The sequence below is a fragment of the Amborella trichopoda genome, chromosome 3 (assembly GCF_054954075.1).
Source record: "Amborella trichopoda isolate Santa Cruz 75 chromosome 3, AtrichopodaSantaCruz75HAP2 v2.0, whole genome shotgun sequence".
Lineage (NCBI taxonomy): Eukaryota > Viridiplantae > Streptophyta > Magnoliopsida > Amborellales > Amborellaceae > Amborella > Amborella trichopoda.
The window spans coordinates 59,046,559-59,068,211 of record NC_142338.1 but is presented as its reverse complement, the minus strand read 5'-3'; the positions used below and the strand labels follow the sequence as shown (position 1 = coordinate 59,068,211).

The 21,653-nt window shown below is 37.2% G+C and overlaps 1 protein-coding gene across 8 annotated transcripts; it reads left to right on the top strand.

Moving 5' to 3' along the window:
- The first annotated feature begins 226 nt into the window (after positions 1 to 226).
- On the top strand, positions 227 to 20,348 carry LSM8 (Small nuclear ribonucleoprotein family protein). 8 transcript variants are annotated; one of them, XM_020664344.2, is made up of 8 exons: positions 227 to 413; positions 508 to 661; positions 8,202 to 8,299; positions 8,550 to 8,590; positions 8,667 to 8,757; positions 9,566 to 9,629; positions 19,664 to 19,716; positions 19,925 to 20,348. In XM_020664344.2, exons 5-8 carry the CDS (start codon positions 8,726 to 8,728, stop codon positions 20,013 to 20,015), a joined length of 240 nt encoding a protein of 79 aa, XP_020520003.1. In that variant the 5' UTR covers positions 227 to 413; positions 508 to 661; positions 8,202 to 8,299; positions 8,550 to 8,590; positions 8,667 to 8,725; the 3' UTR covers positions 20,016 to 20,348. The 8 variants fall into 8 exon arrangements, with proteins under 8 accessions (XP_020520003.1, XP_020520001.1, XP_088717916.1 ...); XM_020664342.2 differs by lacking the exon at positions 9,566 to 9,629 and adding an exon at positions 1,487 to 1,523 and having other exon boundaries at positions 8,683 to 8,757; XM_088861790.1 differs by lacking the exon at positions 9,566 to 9,629 and adding an exon at positions 1,487 to 1,523 and having other exon boundaries at positions 8,118 to 8,299; positions 8,683 to 8,757.
- The last annotated feature ends 1,305 nt before the right edge of the window (positions 20,349 to 21,653 follow it).

Genomic DNA, 21,653 nt, shown 5'->3' with positions numbered 1-21,653 from the left:
CTAAATCACTATAGTAACACGGGCAGTGCATATTACTACAATCATATTTAACAAAATAAAATTTATATATATATATTTTGTTTCAAACTTTTATTTGTGTAATATACACTACCAAGTGGCTTTTTCTTTTTTCTGTTTTTGGGACAGCTCAAAATCCAACTTCTTTTATAACCCTCACCTTTGTTCAGTTCAATATTTATTTTCCTGTTTGGAAAGCATGAAAATTAATGTTCCCAAAATTTAACACAGAATAACACTATTCGCCGAAAAAAGCAGAATAATGTCTCTCTAAACCCTCGTAGAGCGTCTCCCAAACGCCCGTTTCCTCCGCTCTCACACTCAAGTTTTTCAAACCCACTCTCGCACTCTCCTATCACGCTCAAAGTTTTTCAAACCCTCTGTCTCTAACCCTCGTATTGCTCTCTCCCAAACCCGTCTGCTCCTCTCTCACACTCAAAGTTTTTATCATTTTGCCGTGGAAACCTCTGAAATACTTTTTTTTTCTAGGGTTTCTGGTGAAATGGCGAGCTTCCTGCTGGGTTGATAAATAGAGCAATGGTAACTGTGATTTGTAGAGACTGTTGAGTATTTGCAGATACAGAGTATTTGCAGAGACAGAAGGCTTTCTAATTTTCCGAGAAGTTTTCGCTCTCTAATTAAGGTATTTTTTTTTGCAATTTTATTTTCTATCCTATTATTTTTGTATATTTTTGTGAACAATGTTGAATGTCTCAGTGACTGATGCTGAACGTTTGAGAAATGAATTTTATATGTTTTTCATTTTGGGGAGAGAGAGAGTTCCAGTTGGAGAAAGAGAATGAGAGCTTACGGTGGAGAAAGAGTGGGTGAAAGACAACATTAACTACAAAAGTCCCCTCCTTTTCCTTCTTCCGCCTCCTCCTTCTCTTGTTCGTTCTTCTTCTGTTGTAAGAAGGCAGCCTCTGTCAAGGATCAACATAAGTTCCACAAAAAAAAGCCTATAATGGCGAGTGTTTGATTCTACTACATAATTTTGGGTCCCCTTTTTGTAGAGAGATGGATTCATTTGGTTTTTGGTAGTCTTGATTGCTTGGTTTCAATTCCAAGAATTCTTTGGTTCTTTGTTTAATTTGGTTGGTTTGTTGTAAATAAATTTCTGGCTGGGTTGTTGATTGTTTCGTAGCAGTAGGTGCTTTTCAATTTTGGTTTTCTTTGTTTTCTTCTTCTTATAAGTTCTGTCAAGTATGAGTCATTGATTATATTCTGGTAACATTTTCAAGTATCCCTGCATCGATTTACAGATGCTTGTTTTTTCATCCATGCGTTTTCTCTCCTCTCTCTGTCTCTCCCCTGTGTGTGTGTGTGTGTGTGTGTGTGTGAGAGAGAGAGAGAGAGAGAGAGAGAGAGAGAGAGAGAGAGAGGATCCCTGACCTGATGCTTTCAAATAGGCCAATTCAGAGAGAACTAACTATCCATTGTTTATTGTAAATTTATTTTTATTCTTCAGAGAATTGGACATTTCACTGGCAAGTGGGGTATTCTAGGTTCGTTCCCGTACATTTCTGATGAATGTTCTGGATCATATGCTTCATATAAACCTGAGATTGATCCTTTGTTCCTTTGTTATTTCATTCATCCTCTTTCTTTGAATGTTTTATGTTGTTGCTTTTCATTTTTTTTAAAAGACTGCATCATTGGCATTCTGATGCATATTTGAATCTAAGCACATGATTCATGTGTTTGTTTGCTCTTATATGAGCCATTACTCATATAGCATTGGCATAGTGGTTAGCTTACTGAGTAGAAGTGCAGATCAGGCTAGTTAATCCTTGTAATGTTCTTAGTATCAGTACTACATTTTGAGAATAGTATCTTTTTGTTCCAGTGTGATCTCTTGTAAGTTAGTAACTAATTTCTGTTAAGTATTGTTTCAGTATCCACTAATCTCAGCATGTGTGTCTTTTTATTTATTTTTATAATTGGCCAAGATGACTTAGTAGATCCTCAAAATTATAGCATATGGATTTCTGGTCTTTAATACTTTTTAATATATGTTTCTTTCAAAAGGGATGTGAAATATGGCTCTTGATGTTCTTTTTGTTCCTTTTCTTCTTAACTTATTTCACCTTTTGGTGGGGATTGTTTATCATTTTTTCTTTGAATCTTGAAATTAAGGTTCACTTTTATTATGTTTCTCTTTCTCATAGAAATTACTCCGTATTGTCTTAATGAACGACATGGAATGGAACTTTAGAATAAATTCAATTTAATGTAGTTTAGTCCATAAGCTTGAATTTTTGTAGTTTACATTAGAGTTGGGTTTGTTTTTTGATCCTGCTTTCCGTTTATGAAGTCCATGGATTTCCATACATGCTCACTTGACTTTTTTTTTTCCCTTTTTTTTTTCGTTTTGAGTTTTTCGTCTTGGATTGGGGTATATTTATCATGTTGTGTTTAGATATCTAGCATCTGTTGTGGTTAATATATTGAGTTTCTACACATCTAGCTTGTACTGATTTCTTATGCATATATCTTTATTAACAGTTGAATCACATAATTTTTGTTTATTGAATGTTTGAATGCTGCATCATATAATATTTTGCAATATTTTCAAACTTGGAAGCTGAAGAAGGGGGGTTGTCAAAATGGGTAGATGAGTTATTGTCATAATCGGACATGGTTGGCAATTGCATTTATTTGAATAGTAGATTGACTGTTATGCGTTGATGCCTGTTTTCTTTTGACAACGATAATTTTTTTGACAACGTGTGTTGATGCCTGGTAATAGTGTGTATGGAGTAGTTAATACACTATTTTTTTTATATGAAGGTGGCAATATATATATATATATATATGGGGCGCCTAGGCCTAGGCGTGCGGCCTGAGGTCTCTTTGGTACCTAGGCGCTGGGTGGACCCTTTTTTGAAACCTGGTTAACAATGTATGTTGTCCATATATGGACTGTTAACAGTTCATAGACACTGTTATCACATTGTTAGCAATGCTAACAGTGTTGATGGATGTATATGGACTGTTAACACTGTCAACAGTGTATATGAGCAGTCCATGACACTATTAGCTGTGTATATTGGTAATCCATAACACTGTTAACAGGGATAAAGACGGCTAGCAGCCATATATCTTAACAATTTCTATCATAATTAGGCCATTTTGGCGGTTGCATTTATTTGAGTGATTGATTGATTGTTATGCATCATTTGCCTTCTTATATATCCACTATAGTTTTATTGTATTATTTGAAATTTGTTTTGAGAGAATTGTTACATTATTTGAATGATGGGTTGATTTTTATGCATCAATGCCTTTTTATAGTCCATATGCACTGTTAACAGTGTACATGGACTGTGAACAATCCATAAATGTCACTCTCAAGTGTATTGGACTCTATATACTGTTAGGTTCATGTATGGACTGCTTGTAGTCCATACGCACTGTAAACAATGCTATGGACTGATACACTATTACAGTCCATATACATCCATAAACAATGTTAACATTGTTAACAATGTGTTAATAGTGTTAACAAATAACGTGTTATTAGCAGCGGTTTAAAAACGGATCGGTGCCCCAGATCGGGTACCCCAAAAAACCCATCCGGATCGGTGAATCGGCAATTCGGATCGGAAATTGGTCGAATCGGTTGGATTAAGCTTTAAAAAAATCTAAAAAAGATATTAAAATTCATTATAAATATTGTTTTTTAATAATCCAATAAGAAATCGGGGTACTTTTTTTTCATCAATATGTGAATATTGAGTTTTTTTTCTCTGAATGAACTTTTTTTAACAAAAATACTTGTTGTATTTTTGACAAAAATAAGAAATGAGTTTTTTGACAAAAATATGAACTTATTTTAACAAAAATAAGAAATGAGTTTTTTTGACAAAAATACTTGTATTTTTTTTTATAACAACTTTTTATTTTTTTGACAATAACTTTTTATTTTTTATTTTTTGTTTTTTGACAAAAGCCTTTTGGTTTTTTGACAAGAAAAAGAATTGATAAGAACCTTTCATTTTTTTTTATGCAAAACTTTTTTATTTTGTAGATAAGAAAAAAAATTGACAAAAAGCGAAATTGATAAAAACCTTTTATTTTTGTTTTTTAGAAAAAGCCTTTAATTTTTCTTTATAAGAAAAAAATTTGACAAAAAATTTCATTTTTTTTATACGAAAATTTTTATTTTATTGATAAGAAAAAAATTGACAAAACCAAAATTGATAAAAACCTTTTAATTGTTATTTTTCCAAAAAACCTTTAATTTTTTTGATAAGAAAATAATTTGAAAAAAAAAAAAGGAAAAAAAACAGTTCCTCAACGAGAGGAATCGAACCCGCGTCCATCCACACAATGAGCGCATGCAATAACCAGTATGGCACTTGCAACTTCTTGTTAAGATAATCGTTAACAATATGTATAATATATGAACGTTTTAAGGTATTACTTTTTCACATAGTCCCACATCAAAGAGAGAGAAGCAAATATAGGTGAATAAATAGTTCTTTGTACTCACCATTCGTAGTGCGTGTGAAGCAATAAGATCACGCGATGCGTGTGGATCGTGAGCACACATGCGTGAAGGAACTCAGGGCCCGTGAAGCGTGCCCGGGGTGGACCCGTGGGCTCCCCCGTCTTTGATGAATTTTCCGGTCTCCCGACGAATTTTGCCTCAAAATTCCCTGAAATTTATAAAAATGCCCTTGATTTTAGAAAAATCGGCAGGTCCTGACGTCATGACGCAAAAAACCGGGTGATTTACTATGCAGAATCGCTGGTTCTGTCTAGAACCGGGCAAATCCCGGCTTTACCTAAGAACCGACACGGGATGACCGATTCCCGATTCGAATCGGTCGATTCCATGCCGACTCGGTGATTTTTAAAACACTGGTTAATAGTGTTTATGAGCTGTTAACAGTCAATATACAATGGGCTGTTAACAGTCCATATACAATGTTAGCCGCGTAACTGTTAACAATTTATATGTATGGGAGTGAGGTTTATGGACTGTTCACAATTCATATACATAGTTAACAGTGAATATGGACAACATACATTGTTAATAGTTACATGGACTATAAAAAGGAAATGATGCATAATAATCAATCCATTATTCAAATAAATGCAATAAGATTATCATGCATATATAAGAAGGCATTGATGCATACCAATCAAACCATCATTCAAATAAATGCAATGGCCAACCCGGCCTGATTAGGATAGAAACTATTAATAGTGGATATGGACTGTTAAATGTCCTTATACACCGTTGGCAGTAGTATAGACTGCGCATATATAGTGTTAACAGTCCATATACATCCATAAAACTATTGGTGTTAAGCCCCTTTGATATCTCTTCATCGCAAAGAATTCTCAATGTGCAAACATAGAGGCAAAGGACTAATCTTTGAATATAAAAAAGAATGGATTTGCGGGGTCCCAAATGAATTCGCCTATTTGACGAAAACCTTTGTTCTTTAGAGGATCTATCTCGTGTCTGGTATTGCGTGGTTCCACTCTACAAGAACTGCAAATCCTTATGTCTTTTTATGAGAGATGTTCTACTTGTCCCAAAATGACATAGACCGATAGGGAATTGTTAGCATTGTTGTCAGTGCGTTAACAATGTATATGGACTGTTATCTTGAGAGAGAGGGAGAGTTCTCTTGAGAGAGAGCGATACTTTTCATTGACTAGCCTTGAAAGAGAGAGGGATACTTCTCATTGAATAGCCTTGTTTGGTCTTTGGATATATCAATTCTATTCATAGTTTTGTTATGGTCTTAATGTATCAATACTATTCATAATTGTTTTCTGCCTAAAGCGATGTATCTAGAATAAAGCCGCAAGCCTTGCCTTTTTGCAATCTGAAGAGCAAAAGACTGAAATGGAGGTGTGCAGGGGTAGGTTAGACAAAATTAAGAGGAAAAAGCACACGTTGGAGGTTAGAAAAATAGTGGAAAGCCTCTTGGAAAATGGGAGCCTAGTCTTGGATGGAGAAGCTGGGTTAGAAACATAAAAGAGAAGCTGGGTTAGAAACATAAGAGATAGCTTTAAGCCCTTTGACAATGGGAGCCAGTTCACCAATTCTAGATGGGGAAGTCGTTAGGAGCCCTTGAAAAATGGGAGCCCGATTGCCAAGTCTGGATGGAGAAGCCGTCAGAAGCCCCTTGAAAAGTCGGAGCCCTATCTCCGAGTCTGAGATAAAAGGTAGCTTTAAGTCCCTTGAAAAATGGGAGCCAGATCCCCTAGTTTGGATGGAGAAGCCCTCAATCTTGGATGGGAAGATAAAAGGCTTTAAGCCCCTTGAAAAATGGGAGCCAGATCCCCGACTCTGGATGGAGAAGCAGAGGTTAGAAAGATAAAAGATAGCTTTAATTTTCTATCTGTGAAATAGTTTTAAGTTTTACCCATCAGCATGCAGCCCCTCATTCCAAATTTCCTCATCAGGAAGAGCAATTTCATTGTGCTGTGGCCATTGGAAGTTCAAATATATATTAATTAGTACTAGAGTATTAAAATGTCTAGTTATGCCGCTTACCTTGTCCTTGGCATCAAAGTAGTGAACTAGACAGAGAGCGTCCCCCCTCCTGAAAATTGCCAACAAAAATTAGCACAAAGATGAGTTTTTAAATATGTATATACTAAGTAGAGTTAATTATTGGAAATTACGAGTTAGCAAACAACACATGAATCATGTGTTTGAGGAGAAATGGAAAATGTGCAGGTATACTTATTTTATTTCTTGAGAATCTTACATTTTCAATATGAGGTTTAGATTCTTGAAATCTTAGGTGCTGCAATGATTCATATATGATGACCCAATGGAAAAAAAAACAATGGTATACTGACAATAAGAAAGAAAGAATAAGAACGAAAGAGGAACAATAGCACACGAAATAGTAGTTAGGGTAAAAATGGAAACTGATGCTAGTTTTATTGGGTTTTGGTCTGGAGCATTCATTAAATGGTAGTTTAGCTGTTTATATTTGATTTTACAATGAGAAAGAAGTTAGTTTTGAATCGGGCATATTGAGTTACCTGGGTGATTAATGAAGTATAAATTTTTCATTTTCCTGTTGAAGGTAAATATGGCACAGAAACTGTACAGCTTGTGTTTATAATTCCTTTTCATTTAATATTTTCTTTTTTGTAGATTTGTATTGGATGTGAACTTTAAATTTAAGTTTAATACAAAATAAGAACACTTGTATTGGAATTCTTGGAGGATCATGATAGTGCAATACTGTAATTACTTGGTGATGCCCATATAATTTATTTTGATAATTTTCATATATGGGATCCATACATGATTTTTTATGAGGGTTAACGCATTCATTAATTTAAATTATACTACCTCATTTTAGTTGATTGGTAACTTTATTTTATTATGTTTTACTTGGGTGGCTAAGCTAGGTTTTGAACCGTAGACCATTTCTTGCTAGTTACTATGGGTAGGGATCAAAGTATGAAACTTTTTCCCCTTATGTTTTACTTGGGTGACTTCATATCTGCTTTTCTCATCTTGTATTGGTCTTGAGTTTATTAATTCTGGCTAGTTGGTTTCTGATGTTGTCACCCTTGGGGAGGGGCATAATGGCTATTCGGTGCCTACAATTTTCTCCCCTTTGTTGTGGATTTTTGGTATCCTCCTGTTATCCTTGGAATTTTAGCCGAGCTTTGTATCTTTCATGGTAGCCTTTCGTGATCATATGAAAATCATTCTAAGTATTGAAAATGCAATTCTACTCCATTTCTAATGACTCTAGAGGCATTTATACTGAAATGAAGTACCATTTTATTTGGGGGCCACACAGATTGCACATGGCTAGTGAACCTTTGTAGGCTGTATCACGAAAGAGCTACTATCGGTCTGCTTCTTTTTTACCAGTGTCAAATACATTGTGATGCCTTTGTTTATTCTTTTCATTATTCCACATAAAAGAAAAGTATCCCTCTCATGCCTTAGTTTTCTTGACGCTGATTCTGTTTATGAGCATGATTGTAAGTTAGAACTCCTTATTGTGTTGTGATTCACATATCTTGTTCTAACTTTGAATAACACCAGCAGTTCATTTCTGCCAAATGTATCTTTCTAACATACAAAGCTCATTGGCCAGGCAGTTGGTTTCTCATTAGATCTGGCTTAGTGGCCTTTTTGGTTAGATTTAACCTGGATGCTGCATCTGTTTGGGCTTCTGCAGACAAGATTGACTACACGTGATTTAAAATCTACTGAAAGGACGGCGTTAAGATTTACTCAGAATGTCAAGTGGTCCTGGGCTTGAGTCTCTTGTGGACCGTATGTGCCTAAACTCATGAACTGGCTTGTTAAATGTAGAAAATATAGAGTCTCTCATTGCTTTTAAATGTGTTCTCAATATAGTGGAATGCTTGCCAGAATGGTTGTGTTGATGGTACACAAGTCCTATGCTTTTAGAACTAGGTAGTCATTTTAGTTTGTTTCAGTCAATTCTCTAGACCAGCTGTATTTGGCTATAAAGTTTTACTACATTCTCAACTTACGATTCCCTTGTTTCTGTTATGTGCAGAAACTATATCAGTTATCACAAATGATGGGCGGAACATAGTGGTATGTATGCAGGCCAAGGGTTTGAACCATATTTTCTTTGATTAATTCTTCTTTATATCTGATTTATGGGTAACAGGTGTTACTTCTTACAGGGCATTTTGAAAGGTTTTGATCAGGCCACAAATATCATCCTCGATGAATCACATGAACGAGTTTACTCCACAAAGGTTTGTGATGTTTTTCTAAGTACTGATTCTCATTTTGGACTTGAAGTTTGAATATGTTTCTGTTATAATATGCAAGAAAATTGTGTAATTCTAGTTTAGATTCATAAGATAACAATATTGGTAAACAGGGAGTGCAATTTGTGATGCCAGAAAGATGCTAGCAGAGTTTTGTACATTGTTTGAGTTGGGACTTAGAGTATAACTGGGATTGATAATACTGTAGCATGTGCTTCTTAGATATTTTCATTGTCATTCTTAGGTGACACTTTTTTCTTTTCTGTGTTTGTTTTTTTGGGATACATTTGTTCTTAGATGACACGAATTTTGCATCATTATGATTACTACTAGTCATCTACTTAGAACTTTTACTTTATCCTTCTCTATGCTTTTCGTTCTTGCGCTTAGCTTAAACCAAATACCATTATTTCTATGAAAAAAATTATAAAAACATGTATGGATCTAGGTAATGTCAATCTTAAGAAATTAGTGTTAGAGGCTCGGCTGATTTCCCTTGGATTCCCCGCCCCCGTATTGTACAAAGAGGCTCGGCCGATTTCCCTCGAATTTGCCACCTTTTTTTGTACAACTTGTGGCACATAAAAAATTCTAAAATCCCAAAAAATAGTTGAACATATGGATTGCTGAATAAATATTTTATACATAATTTGTTTTTTTTGGCAAAGATCTTTTTCTTTTTTCGCTAAAATTGTGAGGGGTTTGAGCAGTGGGTACCTGTCCGTCGTATTAATAGGTGAAAGAAGAATATACAGTAGATGAGAGTTATCTTACTATGTACTCTTCCACATAGGTATGTACACCATGGCCTCTCTACATGCTTTCAAGGGGGCTTTGAAGTTTCTAGCCAAAGATTGGTGAGTTTTTTTTTTCCCCATAATTGCGTTTTTTATAGTTTCCTTTTTTTTGTTTTTGTTTTTTGAAATGTTCCCAACTATAAAACAATTTTAACTAATTTGGAATTTTAATTTTGCTCTTGGTTTCTTGACTTTTAATACATTTATTTTAGTTTTGATATATTTTTATTTCTTAAATTTTTATAGGGCTTTTGGCTTTTGGCCTTGTATAATATGCAGGTGAGTCCACTTGGACTTGCCACAGGGACCGAGCATCTGGCCCAAGGTGAGTTTTTAAACACTGTAACAAATATGTTACTCACTCCTAGGAAAAAAGAGAAATCATTAGTTATCAAAGAAGTCTTAGTTATGGACGACTTAACTAGGTACCTACAAGATGAGGCACCGTAGTGCGTGTTGTTCGCAGGTGACATAGTTTTGATCGATGAGACCTGAAACTACGTCAACACAAAGTTAGAACTTTGGAGGGATGCTCTAGAATTTGATGGTTATAAAATTAGCCGGACTAAGATAGAGTATATGGAATGCAAGTTTAGTAATAATAGTAGTAGAGACGAGGAAGTAGTTAAAATTGACGGTATAGAAATACCAAAAAGAGCGCACTTTCGCTATCTTTGGTCGATAATCCAAAAAATGGAGAGATTGGGGAAGATGTCGCACATAAAATTAGAGCTGGGTGTGCGAAGTGGAGATATACAAACAGAATTTTATGTGATCGCCACATAACAATGAAGCTGAAGGCCAAGTTCTATAGGACAATTGTGAAATTGGCTTTGCTCTATGGGGCAGAATGTTAAGCGGTCAAAAAACAATATACCTATAAAATAAGTGTACCAGAGATGCAGATGTTGAGATGGATGAGTGGCAAGACAAGAAAGGATAGAATTCAAAATGAATACATTCGGGAAGATTTAAGTGTGGCACCAATAGGGGATAAGATGAGAGAAAGTAGACGTAGGTGGGCTGGCCATGTGTGGCGCAAACCCAATACAATACATGTTAGGAGGTGCAAGTCAGTTCAAGTGGAAAGCTAAAAAAGGGCAAAAGGTAGGCCCAAAAGAACATAATTGGAATTAGTGAGAAAAATATACGAACTTATGGCTTCATTGAGGGTATGTCCCTCAATAGAGCAGAATGGTGGACCAAGATTCGTGTAGCCGACCCTAATTTGTTGGGAAAAGGCTTTATCGATGATGATGATGATTAATTATCAAAGAATGGGGCCCGTTTTCTTAGATAATGAATTAGATATTGCTTAGTTTATGAAAATCAGATCTTAGTGCTTAGTTATGATAGTTATAATCTTTGTATGTTGCTTAGTTATTATAGTGATCGTCTTCGTTTGATTGCAAGAGTTTCTCTTGGATGAAGAACTTATACGGGAATAAAGAAAAAAAGAAAGAGGCAAAGTTAGGGTAGTTGCACTTTAAAGGAAATTCTTTTGTGGTGGTATGAAATAACTACCTACTACTTGCCCTGGCCTTTCCCCCCCCCCCCACCCAAAAAAGAAAAAAAGAAAAAAAAGAAAGATAGAAAAAAAGGAAAAGAAAAAAGTGAACCCCACATGCTGCAAAAAAAAAGAAGGAAAAAAGGAACACGCATTAGAGAATAGAAAGGCCAAGTTGTCAAATATTATCTTGGCAATTTTACAAATTTACACCTGCCTTCCCCACCATTAAAAACACGCGTTCTGAATTGACAGTTGATGTTGCTTGCGACTTGGGCAATGGGTAGTCAAATGACTATTTTACCTTGGATCTTTTTTTTCTGTTTTCAAAAGTTGAGGACAACATAGGAACCGTCTATTATTTCTCGAAGTAAACTTCGTAGCCTGCCTATCTACTGGCATTTCATTTGTTCAGATGTTGGATTTCTTGTTATTTTTTTTTTGCCCAGTTAAGATGACAATGGATTGCTGTTATCCTTTGAAAAGTATTCTATTTTTATAATAACCAGTGATTAAGGACCTTGACTTGGGCTTTGGCTTGTCAGGGTCCTTGTTCTTTTTTTCTGTTTTCAAAAGTTGAGGGCAACATAGGAGCTATCTAACAATTCTCAAAGTAAACTCTGTAGCCCACATATCCTACCGGCATTTCAATGTCCAGAGGTTGGATTTCTTGATATTTTTTCTTGCTCAGTTAAGATGATAATGGGTTGCTCTTATCATTTGACTAATAACCAGTGATTAAGGACCTTAATTGGGCTCTGGCTTGTCAAGGTCCCAAGCCCAAGTCAACAGTCTGACTCGGCCAACTCTCCATAACAATTACACCACAAAGGCAACCCACGACTTGGTCAGAGTCGCCCCTAGTCTTAGGTATTCAGTCCCAGTCACCAATTTTTAATTACTAAATCATTTCCCTTTCTGGCGCTCCCCCCTTCTCACCCCTTCACTGCCCCATTCCTCCCCCCATCCCTCCCAAATTTTTTTTAATCACTAATAATAGAGCATAAGGTAAGTAATAATTATTAATTTCTTTTATGAGCTTTGGATGGTGTTTGACTGATGCTCTACTTCATTGTCGCTAATTTGTGGTCCATATTTGGAACCACAGGGAGCTATGACCATGCACTCTATATTCATACCATAAGTTCTATTTTCGCTATCAAATTCATCACTGGTTGGGCCTCGATCTCGTCGTGACCTGGGACCCGGTGTGAGGCCTGGCCCGGGATCGCCCTCTCAAAAAACCACGGGGTGCCCCGTGCGCGCACGTGTATTGCATGTTGCACGTCCGTGTGTGGGTGCGGATAGGTGTCCCAACATGTGAGAGGGATTTTGTGCGGTGAGTGGTTCAACTACTTACCTCGCGGCGGGTTGGGTTCGTGGATGCGCCTAGGCCCTTGTGAGCCCTCTTAGATCACTCTTGTGAAAGCCCCTTGGCCTTCTCAGTCGGGTTTGGAACTTGCTTCCTTCTCAGTTCACGGCTGCTCTTGTATTTTCGCACTGGTTGAACGTACTTAGAAGGGGGGTGGCTTAGAAGAGGTTTAGAGTTGGGTTGACTTTAAGGGAGATGGTGGATGAAATAAGAAGCTAGAGGAGGAAGGAGAGGTAACCTCCCAGGAATTGGGCAGCCTTTTGGTGTGACCTCCCTCAGGAGGTAATACTGGATACACGGAAGGAAAAGGTACTAGGGACAAGGCTCTAGTACCTCGGAGGATTCAAGAAAGTGGAGTCCGAGAGTTAAAAAACTTGTCAGAGAATCACTTGTTGAAGAGTCCCCTAATCAATGGAGTAGGTGAGAAAGAAAGTGTGAACAAGGAGAAGAAAGAAGAGTAAGAGAGAAGAGAGGGAAGCAAAGGGGACCAACTACTCATAAAGTAGCCTCGTAGATCGCCCTGGGTCTGAGTGGAAGAGAGAGAAGGCAAAAGGAGAGAAAAAGGAAAAGAGAGAGGAGAGAGGAGAGAGAGTGGACCTAGAATGAGCTTGAACTTAGGTGCGCCTTCAAGGGTCCCTTTGCATGCACTTTAGAGAGAGGTCTTGGTCCTTGTGAGTCAAGGCTAGGGTCTAGGCTTTAGGTGTATGGGCTTAAGTGAGCTACGGTAACGTATGGTGTATGGAAACTAGGGTGCATACACTAGGTTGGTATGCATGGAAGATTGAGGGTGTATAGATGCTAGTATGAGATAAGGTAGGGTGTAGGAAAGCTAAGGCGTATGGGGTACTATGGTGTATGGAGTAGGGTAGGGTGTAGGAAAACTAAGGTAGGGTGTAGGGTGTATGGAATAGAATTGGGAGTTGGGAGTTCTAGGGTGTATGGGAGTTAGAGTGTATGGGGTAGGATTGTGAGTTGGGAATCCTAGGGAAGTTGGAATTTTGGGGTTCTAGGGAGTGAAAGGTTCCTAGGGGTATTTTCTCTCTCTAGGAATTGTTTCTCTCTCCTCTCTACTTGAGTCTTGGGTTTGGAATCAAAGCAAAAGAAGAAGCTTAAGCTCTTAGAATTCTCAAGCTCTTCTCATTAATTTCCAAAACTCTCAAGAGTCTCATAACAAATGACTTCACTTTGCTTATATAGAGTAACCCCAAAACATGGGTGGATACTCAAAAACCTCTAGAATTGTTGAAAACTACACATTTAATGAATAAAAATATTAATCCCGTTTTTGGAATTAATGACCAAAATACCCTTAGCCCTTTTCAGCAAATGACAAAACCATCCCTCCATGAGGGACCTTTTGCCATTGCTAGGCCGCAAGAGCTTTTTCGGATGTTTATGGTGGCAATTCGAGCGATTAAATGTTGTAGAATCGATGCTTGAATTGCTATGCACGTTTTGATACCCATTGATCGTCTTGGAATGGAGTTTTTTAAGGAAGAACCCAAAATCCAGCCAAGTCCATAAACTTGTGATTCTTCGACCACCAATTCGGCATGATTCGTGATGTTCTGAGACTTCATTTTGATCACAAATTGATGAGGATACTATCACGATCATTTTGTGATAATTTTGGTCCATTTTGGTCTATGTTTGAGCGCGTTCCAAATTTGAGGTCGCCGGAAAATGGGATTCCGGCGACCTGAAAATGTGCCTTCTTCAACCTCAAAATTCGGTGTCATCCACCCTCCGATCATACTTAAAGATTGTGTCAAACTGAAGTTCTTTGAAGTATGGTCGCAACGGACCCATACTTGAGACGATCCGACATCGGGATCTTGAGGTATAGCCTCTCAAAGAATAAGATGTTTCTCTTTTTAAAATCTGAATTTTCATGTTTCGAGCCCATCTTCTCTGTAAGAATTCTCTCGTTTCGGGTCACGTCATGATGCTTGCTATATGTCAAAACGAGCATATCGTCGAGATCTAGCTCATGTCCGAATTTGAGCTTAATTGGACTTAAAATGAGCAAGTTATCAGCATTTGTAGTTCATTTTGAAATGAGATAAACATAGTTTCTATAAATGGAAACTGGTTCATTGAAGCTGCATCGCAATAGTGTAAAGCTTTCGGTTAATTAGGTTCGGACCAGGGGGTCTGATTGAGCCGAAACTTGGTACCTGGGGGTTTTTCGACATTCCGAATCCAATGGCGGTGGTCTGATACTCTTTTGAGACCCAGAAAATAGGGCTGTAGTTATGGGGTCCATTTTCAGCATGATATGAACTGGATTTAAAAACCGAGATTCGTCCTGATCGGCTCAAAACTTGTTAGAATGCGACGAAACTTTACGGGTGTTCTTAGGGCATCCAAAACTACCCTCTCATGCAATTTGAGGCCATTCTAACACTTCTTTAGAGGTCACCTAATATCAAGCTTATTGCTACAATGTTCTCGTGGTCTGTTGGCATCTTTGGCACTGGTGGGACCATGTTACTCCCGGCTTTCTCCTTTTGCATCCCGGGGATACAAGTACGTCAAAAATGACGTATAACAAGGAGGAGAAGAGAAAAGAAGAAAAAGGAAGAAGAAAGAAGGAGAGAGAAGAAGAAGAAGAAGAACGAAGAGGAAAGAAAAGGGAGAAAGAAGAAAAAGAAAGGAGGAGAAGAAAGAAGAAAAGAAGAGAGAAAAAGGGATCGGGTACCTAGCAAATAGGGTGATGGCTCGAACCCCACGGTCCCTTGCAGGCTCTTGAGAGGGATTGGGTCTTTGGGTAGAGGGTTAGGGTGCACGGTTAGGTTTGGGTGAACCTAGGTGGGCTATGGTGTATGGTTGACCGGGCTAAGTATGGGTGAACTAAGGTGTAGGATATGGTGTGGTGTAGGGAGTAGGCTTAAGTGGGTTGAGATGAGTGATCAAGGGTGTAGGGTATGGTGTGTTATAGGGAGTAGGGTTAAGTGGGTTAAGATAAGTGGTATAGGGTGTAGGATATGGTGTGGTATAGGGCGTAGGGTATAGTGTGGTGTAGGGAGTATAGAGCATGGGAGTAGGAAGTGGGAGGTTTGGAAGTTTGGGATATGGAGGTATTCCTCTCAATGCAAAAATATTCTCTGTCCTCTCTCTTGAAGTAAGAAAGATGCACAAACTTAAGGTCAAGGGGCAAAAGCTTAGGATTTTTTATCTCTTCTTTTCAACTTAGGTTACAAATGAAGGAACTTATATATGATCTTTACAAAACAAGGGTGGATGATCAAAATAGAATATTTTTTTTTGAATAAAATAATCAATCCCATTTTTCTGCACAATGAACAGTTTGCCCTTGGAATCTTGCAAATGACAAAACCATCCCTTTTGGAGGGGCCATTTGCTATAGCTAGGCCTCAGGGCCGTTTTAGGTGTTTTACGACATCATTTTGAGAGATCCGACATCGTAGAAACGATGGTCGATTTGGTACCCATTTTGAAGCTTGAATCAAACTTTTGGTGATGAACCCAAAAATTCCGGCCAAGTGTACAAACTTGCGAACTTTGATCCTTAATGTAGCTTGATTTATCGTGGTTTTGGTCCTTTCTTTTTCACAAATCGAAGGGGAAGTCGTCGTGATCATTTTGCAACGAAACCCCCCCCCGATTTGAGTGCCGATTGATCACTTTCTTATTTTGGATGGTCGCTGGAAAATGGAATTCTGGTGCCAAAAAATCATGCCTTCTTGTAAACTTGAATTAGAGTGGCTTCTTGACTCCAATCTTAAATAAAATTTACCTCAAATTGAAGCCCTTTGAGTTGCGGTCGCAAGACCCGCTCTAGACGAAATTCAATGTTGGGGCTTCGAGAAACGACCATGAGAATGAATGGATGTTTCTCTTTAAAAATTCTGCAATTCATGGCTTTTTGGGTCCAACTTCTCTCTAGGATTTCTATCGTTCTGGGCATCATCTCAGGTCGTGCCATATATCAAAACATGTGTTTTGATGAGACACAACATACTGAAATTTGAGCTTGATTGACCTTAAAATGAGAGAGTTATGATCTTCACAAGGAATTCTCGTTTTCAAAAAGCAGTTTCCATTTTTGGAAACTGGTTCACTGAGGTAGCACAGGAATAGTGTGAAACCCACTCATTTTATGTAAGTTAAGCCTAGAATGGTCCAAAAAGGTCCAAATTAGCTGAAAATTGGTATTATGGGGTTTTTCGATCTTCTGAATCTATTGGTGGTGGTTTGGTACTCACTAGAAACCTTGGTAATGTAGCTCTAGTTATGAGGTACTTTTTCAACATGCTAGGAAACGGCATTGTAAATGAAATTTCCTTCTGATCTGCTTTATCTTTGTCCGATCGAGACGAAACTTGGCGGGCATCCTTGAGGCGTCAAATGCCATCCTCACAAGCTTTTTGAGGTCGAGATGATACCTTTTCAGATTCTCCCAAAATTAGACTTATTGGTGCGGGCTTCCATAGCCCATAGGTGTGACTGGCACCCACGAGCCTAGGTCGTAACTGCCTCCTCTAGTATTCGTGCCGGGGAATTAGTGCGTCAAAAATACATACTAATAATCACGTTTGGAAATTTTTTGTTCTGGTGATCGCATGCTCCATTCTCCAAGAACCCTTTTGTTGATTCTATACACATATGGGCGATATTCATTAATGGATATATTTTTATACTTTTCTTGTATATTACTTAGAATCAAAAAATGATTTTTTTTTCTATTTTAACACTCCATTGGCATAAATGAGGGTGGAGGTCATAGATACATTCGTAGGATTAAGATATCGGAACTGAAAAAAGCTTTGAAGAAGATGAAGATAGGAAAGGCTTTATGATCAGATGGTATCCTGATAGAGATTTGGAAGTGCATGGGGAAATTAGCATTGACTGGCTGACCAAGCTGTTCAACAAGGTGTTGAGAACAAAGAAAATGCAGATTAATGGAGGAAAAGTATTGTACTACCTGTTTACAATAACATAGGTGGCATACAAAATTGTACGAACTATTGAGGATCAAACTTATGAGCCACACTATGAAGCTGTGGGAGAGTGTGATTGAACAACTACTAAGGCATGAAATGAGTGTATTAGAAATCAATTCGGTTTTATGCCAAGGAGGTTAACAATTGAGGTTATTTTCCTATTTAGGCAGCTGATTGAGAAGTTTAGGGTTAAGGGAAATTACTTCCACATGATAAAGTGCCTCGAGATTTAATTTGGTGGGTGTTGGAAAAGAAAGGGGTTTTCAGATACTGCATTGACGTGGTGAGTGATATGTATGAGGGAGCGCTAACTAGTGTGCGAACGACTAGTGGCGAGACGAGTGAGTTTTCAGTGACAATAGCTCTATATAAGGAATCAATATTGAGCCCATACCTCTTTGTCTTAGTTATGGCAACTTAACTAAACGCTCACAAGGTGACATACCATGGTGTATGTTGTTCGTGGATGACATAATTTTAATCGATGAAACCCGAAATGTTGTCAACACAAAGTTAGAACTTTGGAGGGATGCTTTAGAATCTAATGGTTTTAAAATTTTCCATATTAAGATAGAGTATATGGAATGCAAGTTTAGTAATAATAGGAGTAGAGATGAGGAAGTAGTTAAGATTAACGGCCAAGAAGTTCCAAAAAGAGCACACTTTCGAAATCTTGGGTCGATAATCCAGAAAAATGGAGGGAGTGGGAAAAATATCGTACATAGGATTAGAGCTGCGTGGGCGAAGTTGAGACGTGCAACCAAAGTTTTAAATGATCGCCGTATTACCAATGAAGCTGAAGGGGAAGTTCTATAGGATGACTGTGCGACCAGGTTTGCTTTATGGATAGTCAAGAAGCAAGATACCCATACGATAAGTGTAACTGAGATAAGGATGTTGAGATGGATGAGTGGCAAGACAAGAAGGGATGGAATTTAAAATGAATACATTTGAAAGAACTTAGGTGTGACACCAATAGGCAATAAGATAAGAGAAAGTAGATTTATGTGGGTTGGCTATATGTAGCGCACACATAGTACAATACCTGTTAGGGGGTGCAAGTTAGTTCATGTGGAAGGCTAAAAAAAAGCAAAGGGTAGGCCCAAAAGGACATGGTTGGGGGTAGTGAGAAAAGATATGGGAACTTATAGTCTCACTAAGGGTATGGCCCTTGATAGAGTAGAGTGGTGGATTAGGATTTGTGTAGCTGACCCCAAATAGTTGGGAATAGGCTATGAGGATGATGATGATGATGATAATGTATTTTAACAAGTTAACACACATTTCTTTCTCAAAAAAAGAAAAAATACATTGACATACATTGTGTATGTGTGTGTGTTGCCTATTACATTATTCTCCTTTGCTCTCATGCTTCCATATGATCTTTATGATTACCATAAATCTGTTTTGCACTGCTCCCTCTATTCTGCTTCTCAGAAACCCTATTAATCTTCATATTTTGGATTACTGCTCCTTGAAACTTATCCCAAATAATTCTGACCTATCCCATCATTTCGATGCTGTCCAGCCTCTGGTTCGATGTTCCTCTATTTTAACAAATGCCCCCAACCTCTGCTCAATATACCCATCTTATCCATATCTGCCTTCTATCAAATGGCTGTGGAATTTATTCTTAATTATTTTAATACTAATTGTAACAATAACAATAACAAAAAAAGACATATAATAATAATGTGAATTTTGAAAACTCAGAAGAAATAATTAGAAACTGTGATGCAATCTACATCGTTCTGTGAAGCAAATTTGTTTCTTAACTACAACTTGATTATTCTATAACAATTTATATTATCAATCTGAGTTCTAAACTGTCTTTGAATGAATTGAAATCTGAGATCTCGATCAAGATGTGGACCATCAGCTCATGTATATCTAATTTTCTCTCGACGTTATTGTTAACTGGTTCTCCTGTTTAATGACTCTCTATAAGTTGTTTGAGAGCATTACTCTTTGAAAAAGAGAGCTCTTTGAATGATTCTATGAACTTGAATGCATTTATTACTGAGGAATTGTGCACTTGAAAATGAGGAAAATATGGTTCAAGAGTACTCATATTCATCCATAAATATAAAAAAAAGAATAATTACTCTTCGTAATGTTTTCTTAATGGGGTTCTTCATATTATTTTCATTCTAGAATTAGGTGTTGATCTTTTCCATTGTTGCTTCCTTTTTTATTATCTATCTTCTTCGTTTCCTCAACCAGTTTCTTTTGGGGCCTTTTGTAGGAAGGAGTTCAGCAGCTTGTTCTTGGCCTGTACATCATCCGTGGAGATAACATGTGCTGGACCTTTACTTTCTGACTCACTCGCATTCATTTATTTACAATGATTTCATTTTTACTAAATGCTCATGCTTGTGATATTTCCTGGTTGACTGTTTCTCTTTGGATTCAGATAATCATCGCGAACAATCTTCAATGATAGTCTTATTCTTAAATGACAATGTTGTTAGTTATATGACTAATCTCTCCGTTGGTCATTTTGCAGAAGCGTAATCGGAGAGTTAGACGAGGAACTTGATTCAAATCTCGACTTGTCAAAACTGAGAGCACATCCCTTGAAACCTGTGATACACTGAGAGTTGTAAGATATTCCAGATTTATAGTGTAGGATTGTCATGTATGAAGCAGCATGTGCACCTGGATGTCTTTTGATTGATTGATATATCATGCCTGGGCAAGCTTTGAGAATCCCTGGAGCCTTGAGTTATGAAATATCCTCATGAATATAATTCCTTGGGTTTTCTTGAGGAAATTGCTTCATGGCAGTTAAATTTCAGATGAACTGATATACTGCTTTTTGTTGTTGGTATTTGGACATGAAACGAGGACATGAGGTAAATGTGTTCGATCTATGAGGGCTTTACAAAACTATGTAGTTCTGCCATGGATTTTTGCTGATTCCTCCAAAATTTGGTCCAATTTGTCAGGTTGTTATTAAATCTATGTTGTTTAGATAATATGGGGTGAAATATTACCAACTTGGGTGTTCTCAATAGTGTTGGTCTAATCGTTATTCCAAATCTAGATGGACTAGGTTAAAACCCATCGAGATTCGAGTGGTTCATTTCTCAGAAATTTATGCACGGATTTGAATAACAAGAGTGCCCATTTTATGGTGCTATTTTGGATTATAATTGGACATTTGGATTTTTTAGGGCATGTTGCTAATTAGGTGGAAGGATTCTAGGGTCCGAACGGTAGAGATTTATACAGCCGAAGATATGAATTCAAGCTTCTTTATAGTGCTCTACAAATGGTCATTAATCGTGAATCTGGTTTTTACGAGTCAGCCGACTAATCTATTTTTATGCATCCCCCTCCAAAATCTATCTCGGACCCTGAATTTGATGGGAAAAAAAAGGAAATAAAAAAAATTGAAATTACGTTTATATTGAGGCGCCAATGTGTGTCGAATGGACTCCGAATGACTGTTGATGCTTTGGGGAGTCCGATTCACAAATCTTTTCCTTTAAAAATTTATTTGAGGATTTAGTATTTGGAAATCATGTGTAAAGATTGGAATTCGATTCACAAATCTTTTCCTTTAAACATTTATTTAAGGATTTCGTATTTTTTATCAAGAATATGGAAATCATGTGTAAATATTTATTTATTTTTAATCGAATATTTGGACAAGGCAAAATAGCCTACTGATACCACCACTTTGCGATTGTTTGCTTGGTGATGTTTTGGTGTGCCAGCTAAGGCACTTTGTTTACCCTCCCTCCAAATCTGTCTTAAAGGTGTATTTGGATCCAAAAAGCAGAATAAATAGAACATGGTACTAAAGAAAAGAAAGATAAAATATTAGGATGTAGTTTCGTATAAGGATGCAACCTCAATCGGAGGGAAAATATTATATGTGCTTTTGTATAAAGATGCAACCTCAAACATCCAAAGGCGCACTTCCAAATTTATCATAAAATGTTGGTGTCAAAAATTGATAATCCATTTTCATCTCTAATTATGAAATTTTAAACCCTAAAAAATATTTCAAAGCAAGTAAGTTTAAAAACATATGAAAATTTTGAAAATGGATGGTCCAATTAATGTGTTACAAGATGTACTATTTTTAAAACTTAAAGTCTTTTTCCACGTTGAGATGATTGATTAGAGGGATTTCTAACATCTAAACAACTTTTTCTGATGAGTTTTTGAGGAGTTTTTGAGGTGCACCTTGATTGTACTTTTTAAGGTTGCGATCTTGTACAAAC

Bases quoted from the DNA above. Each gene is read 5' to 3' on its own strand.
- LSM8 (XM_011623360.3), top strand. From the start codon at position 8,263: ATGTCAAGTGGTCCTGGGCTTGAGTCTCTTGTGGACC. The intron at 8,300-8,549 runs GTATGTGCCTAA...TGTTATGTGCAG, and splicing joins GCTTGAGTCTCTTGTGGACC to AAACTATATCAGTTATCACA. The intron at 19,717-19,924 runs GTGCTGGACCTT...GTCATTTTGCAG, and splicing joins ATCATCCGTGGAGATAACAT to AAGCGTAATCGGAGAGTTAG.